The 21,100-nt window shown below is 41.0% G+C and overlaps 1 protein-coding gene across 2 annotated transcripts in view; it reads right to left on the bottom strand.

Annotated features, from left to right (window-relative positions):
* The window catches only part of SGK3 (serum/glucocorticoid regulated kinase family member 3), a 498,190-nt gene that overhangs the window by 292,031 nt on the left and 185,059 nt on the right, over nucleotides 1-21,100 (bottom strand). For both annotated transcript variants that reach the window (XM_085605508.1, XM_085605509.1), the window contains exons 5-6: nucleotides 20,684-20,767; nucleotides 3,991-4,063 (exon numbers count right to left, since the gene is read on the bottom strand). In XM_085605508.1, the coding sequence (XP_085461634.1) occupies nucleotides 3,991-4,063; nucleotides 20,684-20,767 (157 nt within the window). The remainder of the gene's footprint in view (nucleotides 1-3,990; nucleotides 4,064-20,683; nucleotides 20,768-21,100) is intronic.

Genomic DNA, 21,100 nt, shown 5'->3' on the forward strand with positions numbered 1-21,100 from the left:
GATTGGAATTGGTACCAGCTGAGTTGTTTTCGGCGATGGCACTTACGAAACTGGGGTGGACCCTGGCGCCGAAGTATGGACCAGCTTTGGTATGGTCAATGGAAAAGAGTCTGAGAGGCAATCAATATCAGTAGAGGGCCAGGTATCAGAAGTCCACCTGTGACTCCGTGAGACTAAAGATGTACCAGAGGGAGTGGTAGCATCTGAAAAATTTACAGCACTGCCTTCTTGAAGGCCACTATTTGCTGGATAATTTATTCTCAGACTTCGAGTGGTAGGATGGGGATGTGTTCCGCTTAGCTTTCTAGCACTTTGAGTTGTAACCGGAGCCTAAGCACCATAGGACATATCTTGTGGATCCGTAACCGACATCGGTTTCCTGCAGTCACAACAAAGCTTAAATCCTCTTGTATTCAGGGACTACATCTTCCCTGGCACACTGTCTGGGCAATTTTGGTGTTGGAAAAGCTTAAAGATGTGAGCTGAGCTCCGAATTCACTTTGAAGGGTGCAGGAATGAAAGGACTGGCGTCAATGTGCAGGAGTGGTGCTTATGTGGGGTCCTGCTCCGTCACTTCAGGAGTGGTATGATGTCATTGCGGAGCCATAGGACATGAAATGCTGGTGCGCGAGGAGAGTATAGCTGAAAAAATTAAATCACAAGTTCCAGTCTAGTGCTTGGGATTATAAAGGGGAAGAATCTGTGGTTAGAAATATTCATCAGAAATACCTTACATGGCTATTAGGGTGCACCAGTGCTCAACAGTAATGTAACCTCCAACAGAAAGCAATATACAGAACAGTGCAGACATACCATATAGTTGACTGTTAAAGTGCCTGCAAAAACAATTCCTATTAAATAACAGCACACAAGAACTTCCAACACAAGATATTAGACACAACAATGCACACACATTCAATACTGTACAGATATACTACGTTGGTGATTATCAACGTGCCTGGAACAGCATTCACCTGTTCAATTACCATACAACAACATCATATAACAGTACACATTTAAAGGAGTCTCATAACATCCACCCAACAAGGCCCAGATCAGCCAGCAGATGGATACTAGTACTCAGCAACACCACCTAATTTCTACAGGTTATTCATGAATATACAATACTGCTGGCAATGAGCAAGTCAAATAACCTTGTTAGCACATAAGCACTTTGGATCGACTTCTGACCACATCTAGCAAATATATTACATACTTAATTATATACAACAAAATATGAAGGAACCTCAAACTGTCTACTATTTACTACAAATCACAATGCTCTGGTCTGAAATGGAATCCCTGAAACTAGGACAAGAAACTACTGATACCGACAAGCACTTCAAGACCACATCATGGCAGAATTTGCATTATGTAACTTTAAATTAACACATACCTCTTGATGTGACTAATAACACATTGTTATTTTGTTACTCAATATGGTGAAGCATAATTAGAATTTTTAACAAAATCAAGGTAAACTCTAGTAAATAAAGAAGGTGCTTTTGATGCCAGGCACATTTTTAAGTTTTGTAAAATTACATGTTAGACTAATATTAAGTAAAGAGTATCTGTTAGTTAATAAATGGTTAAAAAAAAAAGTAAACATTATGAAAAATGGTGTAGTAAGGTGAGACAGTGAAATCAAAACAAAGTACAATAGTGCAGGGTACGAGTGCTGAATTTCATAATAAGGAACCAGCAAAACTTCATCGTTGAGGGTTTCCTATGCAGGAAATATCATTAACTGCCCTTGAACATATCCAAATAAATATAAGGACTACGCAGAAGATTGGTCTCCACGTATAACTGAAGAACAAACAATTTGGCTAGTTTTCCACAACAGTCACTCATGAAGATCATTTTGTATATTAAGGTTTACGGTGAGGAAGTCCTCTTAGAACAATAGTCATAACTCCCTTGCGTCCTCTATTTGTTAATATACAAACACTGAAACCACCATTAACCTGGGGTTTTTCTGCTAGATTAATTGGCTCAAAATGGACGAATGACTTGCATCTAATACAGGGGACCTTAAAAAAAGTAAGTACATAAGGTTGCAAGTGATGAGCTCAAACTTGCATGCAACCAGGGCAAACTACGGCAGAGTGATGAAGCTTATTTAGGGATACCATGGAATGAAGACCACCAGTAAGAAAAAAGCGTTTTCCTTCACCCAGTCAAAATACAAATGAGACATAAAAAGCAGAGCTAAAATCTGTAAAATACATGCATTTACTTTCTGCAAGAGGGTGAACTGGAAATAGCAAGATTAATATAAGATGGTAACATGCTTGAGAGCGGAGAGTGGATTCAAGCTTGTAAACTCAAGATGTTCCTCAGGACCTAAAGAGGAGCAATACAATGATTTAAAAGGCAAAAGAAAAGGCCAAAACTAAACCTCAATACAGGAATGAAATAAAAGAATATATATAGTAATTTTGAAAGCGGCAGATTGGTCCTCAGGTTCTAGGTTTAAGGAAGTCTTCCTCAAGACAACTGATAACGTGGCAAAACTGATGAGGAGTATGAGCTAAAGAAAGCATGATGCTCACCTCCAATCCTGAAATAGATTTGTTCATGTTACCTGCTTACAGGTTCTCTGTTTTTTATGAATTGTCTTTGCACAATGTTATGTTATGAAGTTAGATGTGTGTTCATTGGAAAATGTGGCAAATACCCTTTTCCCAACCAGTAATACATGTCCCTTGGATTATTCCAAATAAATATAACAAAGACAGCATCCACCAGGGTTTTTTGGACGTACAAGGTTGTGGAGATGATTGCACAAACAAATCAGCAGATGTTTGTGTCACCAGACTGTACTTAAACTTTCCTCTTTTGTAGTTGATGTTTGATTTCAGGGCTGCTAGCAGTGGTATCAGTATCACTATGCAAGTCTTCACCTCACAACTGGAGGCCCGGTTCCCCACGTATAAGAACAAGACAAAAGATAAAAACCCATTAGAAACTTAGTGCTTCCTGCATGGCCGCAGAAGATGGAGCTTTTAGTGATCACTACACAAATGGAGATAATGCAACCACAGGTTCCAGACACAGTTCACAGCTTGAAATGACCGATAATTGTCTTAGTATCTTTCTTAATCAAAGATGGCCCCACTGTCATTAACCATAAATGTCTTCTTTCCTTTCCAAGATGGTGCCGACATTTGAGGCAGACATTTCCAGGAGAAGACCAGCAGCACAGGTATAAGGTGGTGCTCAAGGTATGTTGTAGTTCCTGGGAACAATGTGTCCATCCTTTTTTGGAATTACAAGGTCTGCAGAGTAGCAGGACCTTTGGTTTTTCACCCAGGGACTGTAGCTGCAGTAATCAGCTAAATATAAATGTGAAACACCTCGGAGAAATGAGAAAGCACCAGAGCAATTAGACCGGCATCCCCGATTACCCCAGTAATTCCTCATTTCTAAAAGGACCCTCAGTGTCAGACCTGTAATCCCTGTTAACTCTGTCCCCCTGGATTTACAGACAATAGAGGTACTGGTAGTTCCGAGAGGCGGATTTACCAGGAGTCACACCAGGAAGCTCTTAATGAGGCCCTTAAAAGAATAAATACATTTCTTCATTGAAAATCTCAAATTAATTTCTTTGTTTTGTCAATAAGTGAAAAAGTAGATAGGCTTATATTTGAAATCATGGCAGGTGAAGATGAAGCACTTGGATTTTAAATTATCTTTGAATATGCAGTGTGATCAAAGTCTAAGGTTCAATGTAATATACACATTGTGTTTTCTGATATTGGTTGGGCACATCTTAAATATCCTCTAGGTGCTAGAGATTTGATGAAAGGTCTTGAACTTGGTCAACAGCAGTACAATTGACCCCACACAGTGTCTTTTAGCACTATGTCTACCAAGGTAAGTGAAGTCCTGCTGAAAAGGATCCCCTGCCAGGAGAGTAGTAATAAAAAACATACACATTGTCCCCACCCATCTCAAAACAAATGTAGTATAAAAATGTCCACTCACCTGGATCAAAATTATCCCCGAATATTCTTTTAGCAGGAATTTTCAGGTTTGTATTTGGAAATTGTTTTTTAAGCTAAAATAAAACAAACAGGCGAATTTAGGTCCCCTTAAGTTAGGTGTGCATTCTTATCACAGTCTCCTCAGCATTCTGATGTTTAATACACCGGAATAAAACATTGCTGTAGTTCTAGTGTCCTAGAGACAAAACCATTCAAAGGTGGATCCAAGAATTAAAGTACAATAGCATCAACGATTTCAATGCTTGGTATATTTTTGAAGTATCAAGTTTGCACTATAAAAGCTGAATCATCTAATGTCGTATAACATTCGACTCAGCAGCAAAAGCAAGGGCAATTTATTCAGGTTAAACATGTAAAAGAATTCAAGACCACTCCATAAAAAGAAGGCATTAGTGTCAGAATACCCCTAACAAGCTGAAGCCTGGGAACAAAGACATCTTGCGACCGAAGCATTGTTAGTAATGCTCTGTACCAAGTCAAATGCAAAGATAACCTCCTTAATGAAACTATACATGCATTTATGAAAAAATTGCTGTTAATGGCGGTGTTTTAAGTGGCTTGCCAGTTTGCTAATTAATTGCACATTTATAAGCTTGCATCAAGAGTATGACAACTTTTGCTCGTATTGAAAGGTCAACTATTGTGGCATATTGCAGTGCATACTGATAAGATGCATTCCATAAGTTTTTCATTGGCTCTTAGATATGTAATTTTCATGACAAGTGCTTACACACATTATTATTGCTGCTGCCGATTTTATACGCGATGAAGATCTCCGTGACTAATTTTATATCTGTGTCTTTTTTTAAATTAATTTTTCTGTCAGGCACTCATAAAGCGAGCAGGAAAGCTCAATGACCCCCAAATACTCACCGCAGAAATATTTGTGTAATATTTAGCCCACATGTTAAAAATAAGGTACAAATAATTAAATATTGCATTATTTCTCATCTTAGCTAAAAAAAGAATACAGTGGACCTGAGTTGTAGTAACACTGTTACTTGGATGACCTAAGTACATTTATGTGCCACTTGCTACAAAAAAACAAGCACTGGCAAAGCAAATTGGTATTTAGTTCATGCAAACTGAGACAAACAACATACATTCACATACATGAAGATATGCAGGCAGCTCAACACCTGTAGACAGTGATATACACATGACACATTCACACAGTCCAATAAACATCGTGGTACGCAAGCGCCGAAAACATACAGACACAGGTAGACAATACCCATACAGACATACATGGCCCCACACAACACACAGTTGAATGCACCCAAGCAGCACATAGAGCGACATCATAAGGAGTGAATAAACAGATCGATTAAAGACACACCTAACACAAGCAAGGGCATCCAGGCGCAAACAGGACACCACACCTACACATGCTCATGCAAACAAACCAACAGATCCTCAGGGAAATAAAGAAACAGTTTAGAGGCACCCAGAACACAGACTAAATGACACACAGATGCCAATGCACAGAGAACAGAGGCTAACAAGCACTAAAAGTGGACAAACAGGCAAAGACACAGACACCAATTCCAACAGACATACTGGTACCAAAGTATACAGACAACATACTTACAGAAACTCGTATACAAAGGCACAGACACGTACAAAGCACATCTTCAAGCATGACAAACTAACTGTTCACCTATCCAAAACATATAAAAGGAAAAATACTTGACCTAATAATCTCTACCAAATCCACTGTACATCATCTGATCTGACGTCTACATCCTTTTCCAAATCATGCTGACACGGGTTCGTCAGTGGTGCATACTTGCCCCTTTTTTGTTCAACTTGTATGTTAACGGGCAAGAGTCTGCACTTTTATCAGTTTCAGCTGACTGCCCCAAGATTGGTGACAGATTTCTCCTTGTTTTATTATACACGGATGACGCGGTCCTCATGGCTCAGACTGCGCGCAGGTTGGATTTGCTGCTGGCCAGGTATGTGTCTTTCATGGGGCACCTTGACTTGTCAGTCAATTTTTCTAAGTCATACGTAATGGTAGTGGGCCCCAAATCGACAAGAAGCAAGACTGTTAAGGTATCTAATTTTATTCTGAGCAAAGTCAAGGCATTTCCTTGTTGGAAACCCATGGTCGAGGCAAAAAGATTAGCGTCTATAAAAACAATGGGGGCGGTTTTTAGTTTTGAACACAGGCTTGGCACCAAGGGATCTCCTAAAAATCTATCAGGCGAAGAGTATCACACAGCTTCACTATGGCAGTGAGGTCTGGGGGTACGTCAAGTTGGATCGGATCCAAACGATGGAGAATAATTTTTTACGTAAAATGGCTCAGGTCCCCCAGTGTACCCCAGCAATTTCCATGCATGCAGAGTTTGGGCTTGATCAAGTTTCGGACCTGATAGCTTTAAGCCTGCTCCTGTGCTGGATTAAGTTCTGGTGCATGGCGGAAAAGAAGCTAAGCCGTTTGATACTTGAGGACTCTTTGGCCCTGGATAGGGTAAATAGTATACCGCGGATAGCTTATGTTAAGGCAGCTTTTTCTTCCATAGGCAGGCCATTATATTTTTTTGGACCCTACCTTCCTCCTCGTTCACGAGCTGGGTAGTGTTATCAGGTTGTTTTTTGGAATGCTCTTGTTAGGCGCAAAAAGTCTTAGATCTTCAGAAGCCATCAGTTCAAGGCCACATGCTCTTATAAATTGTGCAGGGGTTGGAGCCGTATCTGGGTTTGATTCGCTCACAGCAGGACAGGTTTTTACTGTCAAGGTTTAGGTTCAATCAACTGCACTACCTCTTGGCAACCCCATGCAGGTGGGTATGGTCTGAGGAAAGGGAACCCTGTAGCTGCGACAAAGTGTCTGTGCAAGATATGCTGCATTTTATAATGTTTTGCTCTTATTTCCGTTGGCTGAGGAAGCACTTTTTGTATCCCCTGATGAAATTTGAAACAAGTTAGCCCTGCCTGATGTATCTTCAGACGTTTCCCACTGAGTATATGATTTTTACTGTTTTATGTTGTTTACGAGCTGTCTGGGTGTCAAGGAGGACGAGAACTGATTAACTATTTTAATTTTTACATTTTTTTTTTATGGGTAACCATACTGTTTGTTTTTATCATCCATGAATTTTATACTATTGTCTTTGATTTGTATTCTTTTATGGTGATTTTATTTGCCGAATAAAGATTTATATTGATTGAAGAGGCTAGTAAATGTTATAGAACAGTAAAAAAAAAGCCGCAAAAGCAAGGTAACTGATAAAAAAGTGATCTCTTCTCACGTAAAGATTACAAACCTCCTAAAAATGCAAACTGAGATCTTTCAAATTGTTAAGAAGACAGACCAAACCTCAAATTAAACAAAACACCCACAAATTCCACAGAAAAACGCATGTAAGCTCTTTATGAAAAGGGCTTACATGGGCATAGCAAATCTTCAACCCTCTGAGAAACAGAAGTCATTCTTTAATTAGTAAACCAGAAGACATTGCCAAACTGTTTGCTAATTTCTTTACTGAAAGCCATCTTCTACTCCCATTAACTAATACCAGACAATGTAATCAAAAGTCACTTCTGGGTCTTGTGTAAAATACGGTGCCACAGAATCAACTCCTCAGAGTGCTAAAGGCCACAAACCAGAAATTTTTTGAGAATGACCAAGCAAAATAGGGGAGCCACTTCCAGAGCTCTTTTACCTCAGTTGCCTCCCACTATGAACATCCACATTCTGAAATAGCCAGGATCCCTTACCAAGACAGCTGCAGCTGCAGAAATGTCCATACAGCAGAACTACCAAAATGTTAATAGGTTCATGAGAATGAGTTCCGGAGAGACAGTGGAATGGTGGACTAAGTGTCTGTATTAACACAGGCTCAGCCTAATCAGTCTATTCAGTCAATCATGGAAAGGATTCTCACAAGCAGATCGAGGCTGGATATCAAAAAGGAACAGGATAAGTCCAGAAATGAAGAAAAAATAGGAAGCATCTATAATCAGGTTCCCTAAAAGCCAAAATTATTCACATACCTGCTAGACCATCATTCCTATAAGGGGCTTCCTAGTGCTGACGCTGTAAAGAAAGTTTATGCTTCACCACTAGGTGGAAATTCCAGGAAGGGACATAGGAAATACCAGATTGGAAGACCTAGTGATGGCACAAGAAGTGTTACAACAGCTGTATTGCACTACATTGCAATCACAGCCCAACTCACATATGAGGATTTAGTGAGATAAAAACAGGCTCAGAATTATTTTGGGAAAAAGTTCATGCGGGAACTGCCGCTACTAAAGAAAATACAACATCGTCACATTCTCCCAAGACAATCCAAAAATCCAAGAAATAAAATGAATATCATCATCAAGAGTGTATATAACCTATTGAAACAGGGAAGCTGCCCCAGAATTTTATCCAAGTGCATCATTAAGAGCGGGAAATATCATGCAAACTACACCCACAATAACAAACGGAGAAGGACAAAATCAGAGGGCTAATTAGTGACCTTTTAAACATTATAACCAATGAAGAAGGAACAAACCCTGGGAAACATTCATCATGGCTCTTATGTCATTTTGCAACTGGCCTTGGCTGCTTTCACAACCTTAACCATCTTAAGAGGGTTCATATAGTAGAATTGAATACAACTACACAATAGGTCATCATAAGAGGAAAAGAAGGAAACCTACCAGAGACTTTGTGGATGTATAAAAGTCTGAAAGAAAAACTTTATTATTACTGGATCTTTTCATTGCCCTACTTAAGTGCATGGAAATGACAAACTCTTTTCCTGCTCCCTCCTCATTATTGAAACTGTGTTTCTTCAAATTCGGGTTTGATGTATCCGGATATAATTAACCTAGGTTTCATTATCAATGACCAAGTATTAAGGGGACTCTGAATCATTTTACAAATTATGGCGTATTGTTGTCCTTATGCAAAGTTACTGTTACATTGTTCCTCATTTTTGCCATGAGCTATGTACTTTTCCATAGGTCATTGTTTTCTCTTACATTGACAGAACTGCTCTGGATTTAAAAAAATCCCTATTTATGATTTTCTTTATATTTTCGTTACAGAAAAATATGATGCCATGTACAATACAACACCATTGTATTTTGTATTTTTCAAATCTAAATTATGAAGCACCAAAGGCTTGGCTGCTGACGTTGATTAAATAAATAAATACCTTGAAACCACACCCTCCACGTAGGTATCACTAGAAAAGCAAAATCACTCCTTTAATGAAGGAAGAATCACGGGTTGTACCCAAGTTATTAAACCACAAAGTAACTAATCTGTTACTTTGAGAATTTCCATCCATCCTATGACATAAATGATCATTAAAGAGTCTTCAAAATCTTTCAAGCCTGCATCAACAGCATTTTGCTTAAATAGGAAATACTTACTCTCTGACTGTGGCACTGTCACAAGCAGTGTCCTTCAGAGTTTAATACTGACCTTCGCGCTGTTCAGTTTCTAAATGGAGCCACAGAGAGCCATGATGGAGGAGCCAGGTCTCCCTGTCAATCCCTCAAAAATAGATGTCTTGAAATGTTCTCAAGTTCAACCCATAAAAGATATAATTCTACTTCACTGTACGCCAACATCACCAAAAGTACAATGCAACCTGGCTAACCGAATTACAAACGGATGGCTTCTCTCTCTCTCACGTTAAGTCCCTTGGCTTCTAGGTTGATCGACAGCTCTACTGCAATGGACACCTCGAACAAACTGTAAAATTTTACAGAGCTGCATTCTACTCTGTATAATGATTTAAACTCACGCTATAACCAACAGACTGCTGCTTTAAAATTTAAACGTTTGTGGTTTCGAGAACTGATTAATAAGATATGCCACTCATCAAAACACCCAAACATTCCCTTACATCTCTGAAAGCTCTAGATCATGAAGCTACTGACTCTTTGCTTGCTCCAAGAAATGTGATCACGTAACCCCAGTATTAAGAGACCTTCATTGACTATAGATCGGAGTTCAAGTTTGCCTGTTTAGTCTTCAAAGCCCGACATTTTCAACAACCTGCCTACCTACATTGCAGAATAAAAACATCTAGTGGCATAAAAAAAACGTAGAAACATCACCTCATTTCATTTACTGCAGTCACATTGTTGCCAAGATCTAAGATTAGGATGACTAGAAAACCGCCCCAGATTTCCTGAAAAACTGAAGTTATCTGGTAAGCATCCACCTATTCTTGTCCTCTTCCTCCTCTCACAAAGTGTCCGCTTTCTGGAAAGGTTTTAAAACCTTTTTTTATCAATGGGATACACAGTTCTTACAAACCGAAAACATTATCCCCCATCCTCCCCCTCTGTTTAATTTACCATGTTGTCTGTGTCACAAGCTTTGAATCTCTTGGTTGGGTATCTGGAAAGTGCTCTGCCACTTTTCACTTAAGAGATATGAGAAATATAAAATCATAAATAAATGAAAACATTTTATTAGGCCTGTAGCAAGCAATGGCAAGTGGTAGATTTAAAAGGGAAAGGACTAGCTAATGGATGTCGGCTGAGGACTAAACAAACGTTTTTCTGCACTCAAAGTAGCACATGAGGACTGGCAAAAGTGTGGTTACATTTATGGAATTTCAGGGCAATTCAGCTGCCAGTTCTGTACTAGCTTAGGTTGAGAAACATCATTTGCAGAGAGACCAAGATAAACAGCATTTTCAAGAGTCAAGGCATGACGCAGCAAATGTCTCAATGCTATTAAACGGGATACAGGAAATTAAGCTAAAATTCACCTGTTCTGCCTCAAATGAAAACAAATATAATCAGGGGATGCATGGACAGAGGCCCACCGAATTGTTGACCTTTTCTTGCATCATAAAATACTTTAGTCTCCAAGCCCATTAAGTGTTTAAAGCATAAAAATAAAGTAGTGGACCTGCAAGCAAAACAGTTTGACAACTTAAGATACTGCATCAGGTTACATAACAACTGTGTAGGACCCAAACATACTGGGACAATGTAATTTCTGAGGTGGTTGCAGCCCTGATGTGGACAGATTGGTAACCCCTCACTTGATTACATTGGGAAGCGAGAAAGTCTAGACATAAAAACGATTTTCCATAATGTAGGCCCTTCAGCATATGTCCACGAGTGGGTTAGTTATAGAGCACCAGATTTGTAAACATGGAGGAGGGAAATACATTGGTGCATCAGTGCATACAATGGTGTATGAAGGTCGAGAATTCTGTGAAGTAAGAAAAGTTATGGATTTTCTGGAGGGATGCTTGATTGTGTCATAGGTGTGGTGTGCTAGGTGCACTGGGGTATTCTGTTTCAAACAGAGGTGTGGATTATTATGGACAAAAGGCCACATACACTGGGAGTGAGCTCCATAGCCAGAAATCCTATCCTGTGTCCATGCAATGCACTCAAAGCTTATCACAAACAACTTAGGAAAGCTAAGAGACAATATTTTGTTAGAAGACTTGATGAGAACAGTGGATCTATCATCTAGGGAACTATTTAAAATAGTTAAAGAACTAGCTCATCCAGTAGCTCTGGATCAGACAGTTGGAGCTTTAGCCCCTCTTAGTGAGGAATTGGCTTGTTCTTCAATGACAAAATTGATATTATCTATTCGGCCTTTGGAGATCAATCCCCGATGATGAGGAGCCTTTTTAAGGACATTAGTCTGAACCTAGGGGCTTCCTCCAACTGGGGTAGGTTCTCAGAGTTAATGGAGGAGCTGGTGGAAGAGATGATGGTATGGTGAAATCAGGCTCATCCTTGCCCATACTTTATTTACACTCGCTTGGCCCCTATACGTAGTCCGTATGTAACACTACTTTTGAATAAATCTCTGAAAGATGCAGAGTTTCCTGCTGCCTGGAAGCAAGCTCTGGATCTGCCGCTGGTGTAGAAAGCTATATTGTCCAACTATCACCCCATTTCAATCTTACCCTATTTGGCGAAGGTTTTGGAAAGATTAGTCATCATCCAACTCTCTCATTATTTGGAGAGTAATAATTTGTTGGCTCCTTCTCAAACTGGGTTCAGAGCTAAAAACAGCACAGCGTCTACTTTATTGGCACTGTTGGACAGCATCAGGGCTCTGGAGAATAAGGGTAAACTGATAGCCCTTATCCTTTTATACCTGTCTGCGGATTTTGACAGTGTGTCACACTGCCTTTTGCTACAAAGGCTGCATGAAATTGGCCTGCATTCTACTACTTTGCAGTGGTTTAGCTTGTTTTTGAGCAACAGATTTCATTCGGCACAGCTGCCCCTTTTAAATCTAGCCCTTGGATGTAGCATTGTGGGGTTCCTCAGTGATCTTCCCCTAGTCCCACTTTGTTTAATATCTATTTGTCACCTTTGGTGGGCATTGTCCAGGCTTGGGAATTTGAGATTCTTACTTAAGCTGATGATACTCAGTTGATTATTTCCATCGATGTGAAGCATACTAAGACTCAAGGGAACTTAGTGTGCTGAGTCTTGGAAGTAGCAAGCTGGTTGCAGGCACACAGTCTAAAATTTAATGCAGACAAAACAAACATTTCGCTTTTTGGTGGTGCCTACAATGTCTGGAATGACTCTTGGTGACCCTCGTTGTTAGGCCCTGAACCCAGGCCGAAAAGAGCAGCGAAGAATTTGGGTTTCCTGATTGAGGACTCTCTTTCAATACAGGACCAAGTAAATATTGTGTGCAGTAGCGGTTTTGGTCTTCTATGTACTCTTCACAGACTATTTCTGTGGATCCCAGTAGCATGGTGTAGGAATATTGTTCAAGCTTTGGTTATGAATAGGCTTGACTATGGGAATGTGTTGCATGTAGGCATGGCGGATTATTCATTTACACGCCTTTAATCTATTCGAAAGGTAGTGGCAAGATTGATTTGTAGTAGGCCTTGCAGGAGCTCTGCTTCTGCCCATCTCAATTCTCTTCACTGGCTTCTAGTCTGCAAGAGAGCTATTTCTAAGTACGTCTGCCATGCGCATAGAGCATTTTATGACAACGGTCCATCAATTCTACACAACAGAGTTTCTTTCTGTAAGCCAGCTTGTGATCTCCGTTTCACGAATCAGACTTCGATATATAGCAGGCAAATTTAGAAATCTATAATAGGTGGTCGCTCCTTTAATTTTTTGGCAGCTGACTACTTGCCTCCGAATTTATGTTTCACGTCAGATTTGCTAGTCTTTTAGATGATGTTGAAGACTTTGCTGTTTTCGCTCTAACTACTTTTGCGATGGTTAAAGTTGGGCAAATATGTGGTCTAGTGGCAGAATATCACTTAGGTGAGAATGGTATGCTTTATAAATATCTTAAATAAATAAATAACTAAATAATGCCCATTCTCTTTTTGACTGGGACACTAAATCTCATTGCTGTTGGATAAAGAACAAAATTGATGGAAAACTGTATAGCCCTAATATTCATGTACAACAATGCTCACTCAGTGTGCATGACCATCATTCACTAATTGAAATTTTTCCCTGTGCTCTTTCTTCCCTCTCTGCAGTACAAAACTATAGTTCATTGGCATGGCACTGCTGTAGAGTATTTCTTATGCATAAATATATATATTAACAACTAGTCACTTTACAATCAACACCATTAGACTTTTTATTACTGAGTGTTACTAGCACAAACACTGTTGTAAGTATAATTTGGGGCTATTGCTTCCAAATGCCATAGAATTAATTAGATGTATGCCTCCAAATGCCATTAAAAGAATCAGATACAAGCTGATCAACACTAAAACTAACACAAACACTGGCTAGCAAATCTGAAGCTTTTTCAAAATGACTCTTATAGGTTTCATATGCCAGTTTGTAAAATGTTGTGCATTGTGGGATGGGCAGTGCTAGGTGAGCACTACAAGGGGGGGGGGGGGGGGAGAGAAAGGAGAGAAAGAGAAAGAGAAAGAGAAAGAGAAAGAGAAAGAGAGAGAGAGAGAGAGAGAGAGAGAGAGAGAGAGAGAGAGAGAGAGAGAGAGAGAAACAAAAATGTGGTGATCTGCTGAATTTGCAACTTGCAGCCCTAGTAGAAACTAGAGGCCCAGGCCCCTTACTCTAGCTGGGGAGTGAAGATGGCAACTATTATTGTTTAATGGTACTTCATGTCATTTCAGCCTCACAGTCACAGATAGGTGCTGAAGCATTCGCACAACGACAGCACCCAAAGAGATGCAGCAATCAATCAGCATGCAATCTTCAATCGGGTTTACTAGTGAAGGTGAGGAACGAAAGAGCTGATGATACAAATGGTATTGAGAAAGTGTGGAATTAAACCACTGAAAAGCTTCAGGATCATAGGCGGCTGTACAAAATGCTAACACTCCGAGCTCAATTTGAAGGCAATGGGATTGTGATCCGAGGAAGAATAAAAAAAAAAAGGAGGCTGACAGACAAAAAAAGAAAGCAGCAGGTCAAATAACACCAGCAACTTCAACGAATGCCGCCTAGGACCAAACTTAAATGAATGACATTGAAACAAGAGTGGTAAAAGCAGGGGGCTCCCCAAAAATATTACTGAGATTAAGTCAGTGCACAAATAGCCATATGGCAATCTGAAGGGAAGATAAAAGTGACTAGATAATGTAACAAGCAGAGTAAATGTGAGAAACTACGTTCTGTGCTGAGAGAACCTGCCTGCCCAGAGGTGAAGAGGCCTAGTGAGGGACAAAGCAAGAGAAAATTGAATGGCACAAAAGAGAGGGGATAAAATCAGAAAATTGCTGTTACAGACATATCCTGCAGAGGCAATATTTATACTTTGTTCTTCGTGCCAGCACACTTGTGACAAAGGGTACTGGCATGGACTCTACAACTACAGGGAAATAAAACAAATATGGTTCTTTATAGTTACCATTAGAACATGGTTTGTTGTCAAACAGCAAGCCAACTAATAATGGGAAATCACCATTACCTCAGCATTACACCTAGACTACATCTATAGGTGGTGAGAGGGAAGATGGGGATGAAAACAAAAAGTAGGAATTTTCCAAGCTATATCCTGCTTTTCTAATCCCTAGTCTAAATGGCAGCAATCTTCTTTAGATGAGACAGTTTTCTAATCTTGTGATTTTTTTACTGTTATTAAATCTAGAGATGTTATGTTAATTATATTTCTTAGGCGCAACGGTTACCTGGAGGTGTCCTGGCGCGGAGTACTGCCTTCCGGTTGACAAGGTGTGTGTTGAACTAAGTAAAGAGCCAGGTTTTAAGTCCCTTCCTGAATGTCAACAGCTCTGTGGTTTTCCTGAGGTGGAAAGGAATCTCATTCTAGGCCCTGGCGGCGCATGTAGTGAAACTTCTCCCCCCCCCCCCCCCACCCCACCCCCTCCCACCCCAATTGGCTTTTTTAAAGAATGGTACAACCACATATCTTGCTCCAGCCGATCGGAGTACTCTTCTTTGGGCATACCATTTAAAACACTGTTTTAGGTATTCCGGGCCTTGAAGACTGTGCATAAGGATTTGAATTGAATCCACTGTCTGACTGGGAGCCAATGCAGCTGTTTTATTCCTTTTTTGATCCAGACACATTTTGGTGTTCCAGTCAAAAGTCTTGCTGCTACGTTTTGCATGAGTTGAAGCCTCTTTAGATGTTTCTTCTGGATATTTAGGTATAGACTATTGCAATAGTCCACACGTGATAAGATTAAAGATGTTATCACTACCTTGTGGCTGTCTGCCGGTAATAAGAGCCTAATTTTCCTGATCATTCTAAGAAGATGGAAATTTGTAGCGGTAACCGCATTTACCTGGTCTTCAAATGTCAGTTTGTTGTAAATTAAGAATCCAAGGTTTTTTGCTTTCCTAGTTGGCTCAGGAAGCGTCCCTAGTTCCTCTGGCCACCAATCTGGTGTCCAAAAATAGGCATTGCTGCCAAAAACCAGGACATCCGTTTTGCTTGAATTAAGCTTCAAACAATTCATGGTCCTCCACAACCTGACTGCTTTCATGCAATCATGGAACTTTTTCGCTTTCTCAGCCTCTTGCCCAGGTCGTAGCAACGTCACTATTTGTGTGTCGTCTGCGCAGGACGTCAGCTGGAATCCAAAAGATCTGATCAACGCAGCCAAGGGTGTCATATAGACATTAAAAAGCGTGGGACTGAGGGAGGTCACTTGTGGTACTCCACATGGCAAGGACAAATGGTTTTGAGCGAGCTTTATCTAGGTCCACGGTTTGAATCATTTCCGTAAGGAAGGATTTTAGGAGGTTCCGGGCCTTACCTTCTACCCCAAAGTCTGATATCCAGGTCATTGTGATGGACCATATCGAAGGCCGCAGAGAAGTCCAGCATGATAAGTGCTGCATTACCTCCTTTGTCCAGGGCATCCCTTACTTCCTCTGTGGATTTTATCAAGGCTGATTGTGTGCTGTGCTCTGCTCTGAAACCAGCTCTCGTGACTAGGTCAAGACGTTCAAACAGCGCTGCTTTTTGTTTGCACGACATGAACTCTGACTTCCAGCTCAGCTCGTCTATATTATCTCTATTGTTAAAAGCTGTTCCATTTAGAATGGTAAAATGGTTTATTGTGTCACCTCTAAAAAGGGCTCTCCATTTAGGAAACCTTTTGTAGAATTTAAACCAAGGACTACTGCCAGAAGTACTGTCCATAAAATTGTACTGAAGAATCAGTGTATCGCTAGGCGCATGCTAGACAGGAAATTATCTTGTTTTGGTATAGCTATGCCCATTTCTGTTGGATCTCCATTGTGCTCTCCTTACTGGTAGCAGCAGGCAAATATGACCCAATAAATACATTATTTTGTAGAGCACAAGACACACTGTTAACATATATTTTATTCCATTACACTTAATCATCCTGCACAACGTACACTGCTATCATCATGTAGTGGCCATCAACACCACCAGGCTCACTGAATAGTTTTTACAATGGATACGGATACTAACACACAGACTTTTGCCCTCTGCACCAAACTGTCACAATATTGCCAGCGAAGTACAGCAGGTTCCCTGTGGCTCCCATAGTGAACTCCCTCCAACACATTTCTCAATTTCAGCATTTTAACCTAGATTTAGTCACCTAGTAAGGTGCCTCTCCGCTACGCTACTAAGAAATTGTTTTAAAACAGCATTGCTTGTTACGAAGGGAAAACTGGGGGGGAACGTTTCATTTTCTGTGTGATTTTTTTATTTGGGGAACTTTTAGCTCTTTTTAATTGTGATCGTTTTGTGCCTGATGACACAGCTTTGCTGGGCATTTGGTGTGGGCTTGACTCCCTGCCTCTGCCTTACACTGTAGACGTAGCCTTCTCCGGCTAGCCGCAGTTTTGGATGTGACGCGCGCTCCTTGCGGTCAGCGGTCCACTCATTTCACATCGTATTCCGGCATTAGCCATTCTATTTAATGGGCTCTGTTCGTTCGCGCAGCGGGCGCGCCGATGGCGCGCCGAAGGCGCGCTTAAGGCAAGCCCGTCTGCGCTAAGTCAGTGCTCAGGGCGAGTCATACTGCTTGTCTGGATGCAACTAGTAGTAATACCGTTCAGTACTCTAGTTTGTTTCTAAAGTCCTTACGACCCCCTCAATGTTCATCATACTGCAATGATTTGGCGGGTTTCTCGAATGCCACTGTCTGTGTGGACTGTGGTTTTTGTTTAGGACCCCTGGTCTCTCCTGATAGTGTGTCTGGTATTTCATCGGTGCAAGGGAACATCAGTGCCGCCCTCATTAATGCTAGATCGTTGAGAAAGCATTATGTAGATGTTGCGGATATGGTCTCTGATAATCACTTAGACCTATTGTTTATCACAGAGACTTGGCTTGATGTTCTCTCTAATCCTATTGTGGCCTTAGCCACGCCAGCTGGCTATAAAATCCATTGAGTGTATCGCCCTGTCGGCAGAGGGGGAGGCCTGGCTATTCTATATAGAGAGTGCTGGGCACTGTTTAGCGAAACATCTTCCATCTGGGGTGCATGTGAGGTTCTTGATTTTAGCTTACAACTCTCTGCCCATTTTACTTTGGGGGGGGTCTCTGATTTATCGTCCACCGGGGATAGCTAATGTATTCTTGGATTCATGTGGGGACGCTTTAGCTGACAGAGTTCTGCGTTTCTCAAACTATTTGCTTTTCGGGGACTTTAATATCCATCTCGACTCTATGGATACAGCTGATTTGACTGCTTTTATTGACTCGCTGCATTAGGTCCACCTCTCTCAATGGGTCACTTATCCTACCCATCAAGGAGGACATACTTTGGATTCCATTTGCTCCAATTTTCCCATTGTAGTTGAAAGGCCTCTCCCGGTCGCCTGGACAGATCATTTTCCTATATTTTTTTCTTGGGACATTATGCGTCCTATCCGCCTAGGCAGTGTCCATCGGCCGCCTACTTTTAAGAACTGGATGCTGGGCAATTGAGTAGCTGCTTGGCAGCCTCTTGCCCTTCCTTTTCCGAGGACCTTGAGGTTAATGTGTCAAGGTTTGCAGATTGGATCACGACCACAATCGGCGCTCCCTCTGCTCCGGGTCCGGGTCGGACTATTCTGAGAAGAGAGTCCCCTTCTAAGCCTTGGTTTACTTCGGAATTGGGGATTCTGAAGGTATTGGAGAGAGCATGGCGTTCCAGCGGGTATTGCCCCATAGCCAAACTTACACTCAGAACTAAACAAAAACTTTATTATGCGGCTATTGGTTTGGCCAAAGGCCGATATTTTGCCGATCGTATTGATCGTGCAAATAATAATTCCAGAGAAATATTTTCTATTGTGAAGAGTTTTGTGTCTCCTAGTGCCGAGGCTTTGTTGGTACCCTCATCGATCATCTGGTGTAACACCTTAGCTACATTTTTCAGGGACTAAATAGTTAGCATTCAGGACTCCTTTTCAATGGTGTCCATGAATTCTACTTCTGCCTGGTTGGGGAAGCAGATGTTAAAGATTACTTCAATTTTTTCAACTTTTAAACCGGCGGATCTGTCTTGTACCCTTAGGATTCTTAAGGCGCTCAAATCTGGTTCTCCTAAGGACCCTTGTGCAGCTGGGCTTCTATCTGAAGTGGCAGACTCGACTGATTTCGAAGTCAACCATATGGTCAATGCATCACTTTGTGAGGCATGTGTCTCATTATCATGGAAGCAGGCACTGATCCTCCCCCTCCTCAAGAAGCCTTCTCTTGACCCTCTGCTTCCTGAGAACTATCGACCTATCTCGCTCCTACCAAGTTTGGCGAAGGTTTGCGAGAAGGTTGTTACGTCTCAGCTTACCAACTATGTAGAGGTATCGGGTTTGCTTCATCCAGCTCAATTTGGCTTCCGTGCTTTTTATAGCATGGAGTCAGCATTGCTGGAGGTGACTGAGGCAGTTCGGGAGTGTTTGGATGCCGGTGGGAGAGCGGCCCTGGTTATTCTCGACCTCTCGGCGACATTCGATACTGTGCCACACTCTTTACTTCTATATCGACTAGAGGTAATTGGTGTTTCGGGAGCGGTGCTGCGCTGGATTAGATCCTTCTTGGAAAACAGATCACAGCAGGTCTGGCTTCCACCTTATGCTTCTACACCTATGCAGTTGGTAACCGGTGTTCCGCAGGGGTCATCGCTTAGCCCTCTCCTTTTTAACATCTATGTGACTCCGCTGATTTACCTTGCGGAGTCACTGGGGGCCTATGCTGATGATACTCAGCTATCGTTCTCTTGGAGGAAAGGAGACGACTCGGTTGAGGCCGCTCAGCACTGTTTGTCGGCCGTGTTTCACTGGCTGGTGAGTGCACAATTGAAGTGCAACGAAGAAAAATCGGAAGTGCTTTTGAATGGATCGTTCCCTGTGGATTTTAGGGAACGGATTTGGCCTTCGGGTTTTCCTCATCCATTTATAGGTAAGGGCACCGTAAAAAAATCTCGGTGTCTGGTTCAATGAAAACCTGAACTTTTCCACTCATGTGAAGTAACTGGGAGGAAGCTACTTCGGCACTTTAAAACTTTTTAGGAAGTTTCTCCCTCTTTTACCTGTTAGTGCCAAGGAAACTGTGGTCCGGGCCTTGATTTTGTCTCGTTTGGACTATGCCAACGCCATTTGGGTTAGTAGCCCAGGTTATTTCGTTAAAAAGCTACAAGTAGTTCAAATTTCAGCTGCCAGACTGCTCCTGGGCCTTTCTTCCACACATAGTGTCCGGAGCCATTTACACAGCTTGCATTGGCTCCCTGTTGAATCTCGGCTGAAATTTAAGATGTTATCCATTGTACATCGGGCCCTGTACAGGTCTGGGCCCTCCTACCTTCAAAAGAGGTTTGTTTTCTATAGACATATTAGACAGCTTTGTTCTTCTGATCAGCTGCTGATGCAGATTCCTAGGTTTAAGCGCCAAAGGCTTGGGGGAGCTCTTTTGTTCGTAAAGCCGGTCTGGCCTGGAATGGGCTTCCATTGGCACTCCAGAACATTCAGGACCCATTGTTGTTTAGAAAAAAGCTTAAAACTTTGCTCTTTTAGTTTCTGATGTGTGTGTAGTTCACTTTTTTTCTGGAGTAGCGCCGGGACACTTTGAGTAGCCGAGCGCTTTAGAAGTTTAATATAACATAACATAACATACCTGGCATGATCCTTTGAGGTGAACCTGAAGGAAATCCAAACAAATTTAACCAGATGCAAATACATAGATAAGAATAAAAGTTTTTAAAAAAACATCAAAATCTAGTTTGAATATAGAAATTCAAAAATGACTTTAGGAAAGACATTCAAAACAAACTACTCACCGTGTTGTAAAGTTTATCAAACTCTGCATATCGTCTAAAAACAAACCATTCACTTCTTCCAACAGACACTATGACTTTGTAAACCTGTCAAAGCAAAAAGGAAATACTTGTAAACTTGAACATTTTCAACCTCTAATGGACCAATTTTATTTGTTAAATAAATTAAAATATTTGTAAAAACTCAGAGTGGTGTCACAGGCGAGAACTGAATTATTAATATTAGTGTGTTCATTTGTGCTGCATTCTATGTCTAACATAAGAGGCAGCATTCCATACATGTTGAAATGTAAAGGTTATAGACTAAAACTAATTACTTAAGAGCAAATAATGTTTTAAAAATCCTCGTAGTAAAATGAAAATACTTACCTGGAACTATAGCTTTTCAGCTAAACATTTCTGATGCATTTGTAGTTTTTC

The sequence above is a fragment of the Triturus cristatus genome, chromosome 5_1 (assembly GCF_964204655.1).
Source record: "Triturus cristatus chromosome 5_1, aTriCri1.1, whole genome shotgun sequence".
Lineage (NCBI taxonomy): Eukaryota > Metazoa > Chordata > Amphibia > Caudata > Salamandridae > Triturus > Triturus cristatus.